The sequence below is a fragment of the Lucilia sericata genome, unplaced genomic scaffold, assembly GCF_015586225.1.
Source record: "Lucilia sericata isolate MDLA Ls3-8-SP2 unplaced genomic scaffold, ASM1558622v1 Contig000392F_arrow, whole genome shotgun sequence".
Classification (NCBI taxonomy): Eukaryota; Metazoa; Arthropoda; class Insecta; order Diptera; family Calliphoridae; genus Lucilia; species Lucilia sericata.
In genome coordinates, this window is record NW_023994410.1 from 319,185 (window position 1) to 328,593 (window position 9,409).

At 30.8% G+C, this 9,409-nt stretch overlaps 1 protein-coding gene across 1 annotated transcript; it reads right to left on the minus strand.

Annotated features, from left to right (window-relative positions):
- Nucleotides 1-2,208: 2,208 nt before the first annotated feature.
- LOC119604441 (type II inositol 1,4,5-trisphosphate 5-phosphatase) lies at nt 2,209-8,908 on the minus strand. Its single transcript, XM_037957042.1, has 10 exons — nt 8,064-8,908; nt 7,809-7,995; nt 5,358-5,634; nt 5,110-5,283; nt 4,709-5,047; nt 3,853-4,493; nt 3,535-3,788; nt 3,282-3,474; nt 2,995-3,219; nt 2,209-2,924 (listed from the first exon to the last, which is right to left on the minus strand). Exons 1-10 carry the CDS (start codon nt 8,250-8,252, stop codon nt 2,644-2,646), a joined length of 2,760 nt encoding a protein of 919 aa, XP_037812970.1. The 5' UTR covers nt 8,253-8,908; the 3' UTR covers nt 2,209-2,643.
- Nucleotides 8,909-9,409: the final 501 nt, after the last annotated feature.

The following is a 9,409-nucleotide window of genomic DNA, read 5'->3' on the forward strand; positions in this document are numbered from 1 at the left end:
TTGTTTCCTTGTTGTTTTCTTTTACTTATTTACATACTATATACACTATTACACACACACGCACACTTCGTTTTTTTAACCGCTTTTATTTCGCTACATTGCAATTTGTGGAATTTACACATTTTGCGACGAATTTTACTAACTCCTTTTGTATTTAGCCTCTTTATTTCTATTACATTTTATTCGCCACATATTTTTTTATATTTGTATGCACTTTTATTAAAAAAAATCTTTCTATTTATTGCTTTATATAACTTTATTTAAAGGAACCGGTAATTTGCATTGCAATTGTAATAAAATGATCACGACTAACGAAATGTCAAAGCTTATAAGAATAATTCACAATAGCGTTGAAAAGGGGATGCCAGATAGGGGAAATTGAAAAAGTGCAAAGAAATGAGGGAATTTGTTGTATAATAAAGGAAATTAAAGGGTAATTTTATAATTTGTATTATTTCAATGCTTTTGTTGTGTAAAAAGGTAAAGAAATATTTTTTAATTTAATTAAATTAAACAAATTTGTATTTTTTTCGATTATTTAATTTTTATTTATTTTTTTATATTTTTATTAAATTGTTATGAAAGCAAGTTTGATGTTTAAACATCACACAGTATATGTTTATAATAATTCTAGAGAAATCTTATCATAAATGCCTAAATTTTTTAATTTACAACATAACAATTTTTTATGAATTTATTAACAAATATATAACTTATAGTTAATAAATATAAATAAATACAACGTCAGAGGCACCTCACAGAGAAAAATCCAAAAACCGATAACAATTTATTTTGGAACCATCTAAGTGTAAATCAATAATTATGTGCTTTTTTGTTTTTGTATGGAAATTAAAGCACAAACAAATTAAACTTAATTTTATTAATAAAAAGAAATGTACTCGTTGTTATGGAAAAACTAAAAAAATGGAATATCGAAATATTTTAAACGTTTTTATGGCAAAACGTTTAATTATTTGATTAAAACATGTGAGAATGAAAATTCTATGCATTAAATTGTACTAACGATATTTATAATAAAAGATTTCAATATTTTGGGTTTAATAGAAAGAACTGCTATAAATAATTATTAATATTTCGAGTGGAAATTTTAAAATTTCGAATATACAAATTAAAATTTTAAATTTTACACCTTTAATTCCTAGTTAAGTTTTCAATTTGTAATACATTTTTCAAATTTAAAATTTTTAATTAACATATTCTATTGCTATTCTCTTTTACGAGTAGAAATCTTAAAATTCGAATTGAAAATTTCAATTTCAAAGAAACATTTTCAAATTCAATATAAAATTTTGAATAGAAACTAATAATAATAATTTTCAATTTCGAATAGAAGTTTTCAAATTCGAATAGACATTTTCAATTTCGAATATGAAAACTGTTCGTATAGAATATTTAACTTTAAATAGAAATTTTCAATATCGAAAATAAATCATCATGATCGCATAGAAATTTTCAATTTCGAATAGAAATTCTCAACTTCGAATAGAATTTTTCAATTTCGAACAGAAATTCTCATTTTCGAACATTATTTTTCAATTTCGGATAGAAATTCTCAATTTCGAATAGATATTTTAAATTTCGAACAGAAATTCTCATTTTCGAATACAAATTTTCAATTTCAAATAGACATTGTCAATTTCGAAAATAAATCTTCATGGTCGAATAGAAATTTTACAATTTCGAATAGAAATTCTCAAATTCGATTAGAAATTCTCAAATTCGAATAGAATTTTTCAATTACAAACAGAAATTCTCAATTTCGAAAAGAATTTTTCAATTTCGAACAGGAATTCTCATTTTCGAATATTATCAATTTCCCATAGAAACTTTTAAATTCGAATAGAAATTTTATATTTCGAACAGAAATTCTCACTTTCGAATAAAAAATTTCAATTTCAAATAAAAATGTTTAATTTCGAATAAACATTTATAATGTCGTATAGAAATTTTGATTTTCGGATAGAAGTATTTAATTTCAAATAGAAATTTTCAATTTAAAATATAAATATTTAATTTCAAATAGAAATATTTAATTTCGAATAGAAATTTTCAATTTCGAATAGAAATTTTTCACTTTGAATGGAAAGTTTTAAATTTTAATAGAATTCGAATTGAAATTCAAATCTCCATTTTTAATTTCAAATAGAAATTTTCAATTTCGAATAAAAATTCGGAATTGCGAATAGAAATTTGTTAGTTTCGTATGGAAATTTCAAACTTCGGTTTTTACTTTCAAATATAATTTTTCTATGGAATACAAATTTTTAACTTTGAATAGAAATTATAATTTCAAATAATTTTTTATTTAATTTTTAATAAAATTTTTAAACTTCGAAAAGGTATTTCTGTTTCGATGAGTAAGTTGTAAATTTATATAAATTCGAAGTTCGAATTTATGATTTTTTATTTAGAATAAATATGTATTTCGAAATTTTAATGTGACTTAAAAAAATCAATTCCTTATTAAACCCAAAATTAAACAGAAATCTTTCCTAGAAATGCTATTAAATTAAAAGAAATAAAAATAAACATAAATATTGCTTTAGAAAGAAAGAAAAGAAACGAAAAATAAATATTAAATATTCCTTAAAGAAAAACTTAAAAGTAAAAGAAAGAAAAAAATTAAGTCATTTCTACTAAATTGCTCTTTGAAGCAGATGCCGTATTAGAATGTGTTGATGATGATGGTGGTGGTGCAGCAGCATTTGTAGGCGATTTAGCCTGGCTACCAGCAGCTGCAGTCGATGATGATGTGGACGAATTGGAGGAGGTGGATGAAGATAATGTACCCATTTCACTGCCTGTGGTAACAAAACGTTGCATAAATTCACGACAACGTGTATCACGATAATAGTCTACCGATTTGGTAGTACTGCGTAATAAAACGCGACCAAAAATGGTGGCTTTAAAGAAAGAAACAAAAATCAATTGTTTGTTTGCTTATGAAGTGATAGGAAAATGAGCTTTACTTACCCACATGCATGGGATTGTAGTATTTACGTTCAATACCCTCTCTTAAAAACATACAAAGATGAACAAAAACATTACGTTTAGGTGAACTCAATTGGGCAACCAATTCCATGGCCTCGGCGGTGGTATTGGTTTTTAAGAGATCTTCCACATAGGGATCAAGTAAAGGCTTCTCGGGTAAATTGAGAAGCATAAGTAAGGCTTCAGCCGCAGCTTGAGGAGTATCAGCTGCAAGTTAAATAATGTAATTACAGAACTTAATTTGCTTACTTGATATTAAACAAACTTACGGAATTCATTACTAGACCAAGTATCTAGCCAATCTCTGATACAATTAAATTTAATATCCTTGGCATGTTTAAATTCCAAAGAACTTAAAGAAAAGGCTCCCTCAACATTGGGACCTTGTTTATGCAAATAATCGATAAGCAAAAAGAACTCTCTGGGCATGGTGACCCGAAATTCAGGAGAATTATCATTCATCTAGAATAAAAAACATTTTAAAAATTTGTAAATAGATTTTAATTAAACTAAATAACCCACCAGTTCTTTAATTTGTTGCTGATCATATTCACACAAAGGACGATCTGTACGACATAAAGTTTCCATAGACAAACCAAAGCAACTTGGTTTGTATTCCCCTGTTACAGTGATAAAAATATGAGGACCATTTTTCACTTGTAATATCAAGATATCAAAATCAAATTTCCAATTGCCAGTGGTGCGTATTTTATGCAATAAACCAGTAATAGAATCAGCATTGGCCATTAATTTAACGCGTATACTTTTTGTAGAATCTGTATTAATCTATATTAGTTAAAGTTTGCAAATAATTAAAAAAAAAAAAAACAAACAACTTGCCAATCATTAAAACTTCTGCTCTGGGCTCCACTCTCAGCCACCGCTCACAAATATCATTAATGGGAGGATCTTTACGTTTAAACTCAAAATCCACTGGTATGGGACAAGCATTTGAAACGGTAAAATCACTAACAGCCGGTTCATTAAAACGCACCAAACCAAAATCAATAATTGTTTTCTCTACCGTTATCTGAGGTTGACTCTCATTCTCTCGTTTATCCAGTAATTTTAAAACCTCTTCGTGTACTTTTTTGTATAAATTATCATCACGTGTCTTAATATTTACCCGAAATACCGCATACACTGGTTTATGATCACTTTGTCTAATGTCCATAACACTATCATAAGCCAATTGTTCTATGCGTGATCCCTTCCATAATATGCGATCACAATAGGCCGGTGCTCTTTGTTTCTCACTGCTGTCGTAGTTATCGGTACCAGGATCATATTTATACGTCGGACGGAATTTGATGGGACCTTCAGTATAGCCTTCGAAACAATTGCCTTTACGCATTTCTTGTCGTAGTTGATCGTAGGGTAAAAGCATTTCAGCAGCATTGGCTGCGGCACGAGACATGGGCAACTGTAGACCAGGTGGTTCCTCAATGCGATAGTTTAAATCACCAATCCAGAATATATGGCTGAGGAAGGAAAAAGGTTGATAGTTTATATTTGAAATTGAAAATATCTTTTCGAAATTAAAGCAGAATAGAATGCATTTTCGGAGCAAGTGCAGCTCCTCATCAGCATTTTTCGTGCCACATATTTTACAGTCACTTGTAAATATCATATATATAACTCACAAGTTTTGGTTTAATTTCTATTGTTTCAATTTCTTGGTTAACTGACAACTTACTCATGATCATTAATAGTCCTTCGCAGCTCATCATCAAACACCAAACCCTTAACAATGCCAGCATAGTCCTCATTGCGTGCTTCAACGAAACCCATATGAGCGGCTAAATGTGAATTAACAAAACACAAATTGGCCTCATTCAACTGCAAACTAACAGCTACACCACCCTTATTGCCCAAAGCATTTAAAATGCCACGAGCAATAGTCTTGACATTATAGCGTGTAATAGATGAACGTATTTGACGTTTAACAATAACAGTCAACATCATGCCCACCAAACGCACAGAAGTAAGTTCTTCATATTCTCCTTTATCGTGAACACTTTCAAGCATTTTAGTGCTGTAAATGAAAAAAAAACAATTAAAAATTATGTTGAACTTTAAATAATATTAAATATTTACATCCATAAAGCATCTGGTCTATTTTCACTAAACGTTATAGCCTTAGCTGAAGTATCCAGTTCCTGTAAAGCAATGGCATAAATATCTGGTGGCTGTTCACAGGCCGCCAACCATAAATGTAAAGGTGAATCACAATATGATTTATTATTAACATTATAAGTGGCACAGTAAATTCTAAATTCAAAAAGTGATTTTTATTAAGATGTTTGCAATCTTTCTTTTTGCATTTTCAAAACACAAAAACTTACGTAAAATCTTTATATTTAATATATTCATTTTCTCTACGCTTCATTTCCTGTTTAACCTCGCCTATCTGGCGATAATCATTAATCCATGCAAAACTCAGCGTATTCATTTCGTTCGTTGTATGCAACATAGACATTTTTGCCGAGATTATTTGCGCTTGAAATGTATTAAAATCTGAAGCATCTTCATTAGTTATAATGGGATAGTAATAGTATTTTGCTGGGGTTTCATCGGCATTTCTTAAAGTAAATTGCAATTGGGAAATTGAACCTTTTTTATCTGCAAAAAGAAGTTAGTGTTTAGAGATAGTGTAATACATACTATAGTAATAAAAGTTTCTATTTATAGTTTCTATTTTAGGAACCTTTATATATTTTGTAGCAGTAAGAAAAAAAGTTTGTTTAAACTGTTGTTATTGCGCCTTTTTTATTTTCCATAAATTGTCTACAGAATATCACAAATAGAACTTTTTATTGTTATTTTCTTTGTATTCTTACTGATAACACAATGAAATAGGTTGCATTTCAAAATATACACAATAATTATGGGAGAGTAAAATTTATATTTAGCTTAGTTTTTATATAAAATTCTTATGAATTAAAATTTTCACTTTTTCTAGAAGTTATTGATAGTTAAATGACATGCAACATATGTTTGCATGTTGGCCTATTACCTCATCAAATTAGATTAAAAAAATAACTAAAAGTGTGTGCGTTCTAATTGTGTGTAAACATTTAAAAATTCTTCACTTTGTTGGTATCAAGAGAAACAAAATTCTTAAAAATATTTCAATACAGATTTAGAACAATAATTATCGTCTATATACCAGACAACAGCCTCATCTATGTACCAGATAACAGTGTCGTCTATAGACCAAACAACAGTCTCGTCTAAAGACCAGACAACAGTCTCGTCTATAGACCAGACAACAGTGTCGTCTATAGACCAGACAACAGTGTCGTCTATAGACCAGACAACAGTGTCGTCTATAGACCAGACAACAGTGTCGTCTATAGACCAGGCAACAGTCTCGTCTATAGACCAGACAACAGTCTCGTCTAAAGACCAGACAACAGTCACGTCTATAGACCAGACAACAGTGTCGTCTATAGACCAGACAACAGTGTCGTCTATAGACCAGACAACAGTGTCGTCTATAGACCAGACAACAGTGTCGTCTATAGACCAGACAACAGTGTCGTCTATAGACCAGGCAACAGTCTCGTCTATAGACCAGACAACAGTCTCGTCTAAAGACCAGACAACAGTCTCGTCTATAGACCAGACAACAGTGTCGTCTATAGACCAGACAACAGTGTCGTCTATAGACCAGACAACAGTGTCGTCTATAGACCAGACAACAGTCTCGTCTATAGACCAGACAACAGTCTCATCTATAGACCAGACAACAGTCTCGTCTATAGACCAGACTTGTCAGACAACGTTCTCGTCTATAGACCAGACAACGTTCTCGTCAATAGACCAGACAACGTTCTCGTCTATAGACCAGACAACGTTCTCGTCTATAGACCAGACAACGTTCTCGTCTATATACCAGACAACGTTCTCGTCTATAGACCAGACAACGTTCTCGTCTATAGACTAGACAACGTTCTCGTCTATAGACCAGACAACGTTCTCGTCTATAGACCAGACAACGTTCTCGTCTATAGACCAGACAACGTTCTCGTCTATAGACCAGACAACGTTCTCGTCTATAGACCAGACAACGTTCTCGTCTATAGACCAGACAACGTTCTCGTCTATAGACCAGACAACGTTCTCGTCTATAGACCAGACAACGTTCTCGTCTATAGACCAGACAACGTTCTCGTCTATAGACCAGACAACGTTCGCGTCTATAGACCAGACAACGTTCTCATCTATAGACCGGACAACGTTCTCGTCTATAGACCAGACAACGTTCTCGTTTATAGACCAGACAACGTTCTCGTCTATAGACCAGACAACGTTCTCGTCTATAGACCAGACAACAGTCTCGTCTATAGACCAGGCAACTTGAGACCAGACAACAGTCTCGTCTATAGATCAGACAACAGTCTCGTCTATAGACCAGACAACGTTCTCGTCTATAGACCAGACAACGTTCTCGTCTATAGACCAGACAACGTTCTCGTCTATAGACCAGACAAAGTTCTCGTCTCTAGACGAGACAACGTTCTCGTCTATAGACCAGACAACGTTCTCGTCTGTAGACCATACAATGTTCTCGTCTATAGACCAGACAACAGTCTCTTAATTAGACCAAAAAACAGTCTCAATATAGCAGTCTCGTCTATAGACGATATAACAGTCAACTCTATAGACATTCTTGTCTAAATAACGGACTACAGTTTCGTTTTAATAACAGTATTTTTGCCACTTTAGTGCCTTCTAGAGAAAACTCTATTACTATTGGTAAAACAATAATAAATAGTTTCATTTATACCTACCATAACCAATTTCAAAAGTTTCATTTAAGGGAAAAACTTTATCGATAGTGATATCACTAGAGTTCCTCAGAGGCAAACGAGCAGCAGTCATGGAAAAGACGGCATAAGTACCACCCGCCACCGAGACTACCAAACACAAAAGACGGCTAGTATGCTGTTGGCCTACAATTTGATATGCTTCAAAAATCTAAAACAAAGAATTCCACATCAGTAACAAAATAATCAATAAAATGTTTTTCATTTTTCATAATTTACCGATAAAACATTTTCATTCTCTTTTAATTTTTGTTGTATTATTTGTTTAGTTGTTAGATTGTGTTGTTGTTTGTCAAAGTTAGAATTTAATGCATCGTTAGAATTGTTCCGCGATGACTTTGTTGATAAGCTAGAAGTGGAAACAGCAGCTGATATGGTAGGTATCGCAGCTCCCCCCAAAGACGTCATTGTATCGATGTTTCTTTTATAATTTATATTTTAAAAAGTATAAATAGTTTAGTTGTTGTTATTTGCTAATTTAACAGCAACAACAAATTAATAGCCACCATCTATCAGGTAAGTTTTATTAATGTGTGTATTATTTTCTTAGTCAAACACTTGAGTAATCACTTTCTATTGTTAAATTTTAATGTATTGTTGTTGCTGTTCTTATTAAAAATTCGCTTGCATTCTTTGGATTACTTAGTATTCACCATGTAACAATTTTTTCCCAATATCTCAATTGTTTATCTATTTTTAGTAGATGTTTTGTATTTAACTATTATTATTAAATATTGTTGTTTTTTTTTTTACTTCCACTTTGTTTATTTTTTCAATTCTCTCATTTCTTCCAAGTGAACATTAGTAGAGAGTGGGTGTAGTTTTCATATTTCATTGCCAATGTTATACGACACTTGAAATTTTTTTAGATTTTTAAGGTTTCTTTTTTGTTTAATTGCTACACATACACTTTTTTATTGAATTATAGACATTTTATTTGTTGCTTATGTTGTTTATTCGTCTGGTATTTATTAATTATTTGCTTAAAATGTATGAATAATTAAATATTTTGCAATAAGATTGCTTTTGCTACTTGATTTTTCTCTTGCTGTCAGTTGTCTGTGGCTAGCTGTCAATTGCTGTATTTTCTTTGACAGTTTATTATTCACAATAGCAATTTTTGGACATTCACTGTTGAATGATTACATTTTAGTTAAGGGTTGAATGAAGTAAACGTAGTTTTGTTTAAAATTAATGAATTAATTTTAATGAAATACTACCGGAAGTGAAAAATTTGAATTTAAAATAATGTTTTTTACATATTAATGGCATTCAAATGCATATAAAATCAATAAAATCTTGCTAATATCTTATGTCTAAAATGTATTTAATCTTATTGGAACGGCAATTGTAAACGTATTCCAATTATTTGCTGTAAAAAACGAAACTTCAGTAAAATTATGGAATTTTATAGGTGGCACTTGAAGTAAAATATCAAAATGTGGAAAATTGGTGGGTGATACGACTTTTTTATTGTCATTTTCGGAATCAGCAGACCAAATAACACTGAAATTAATGAAAAAGGCTTTTTATCGTTAGCGTGTGTAATTTATAAATTTTATTAA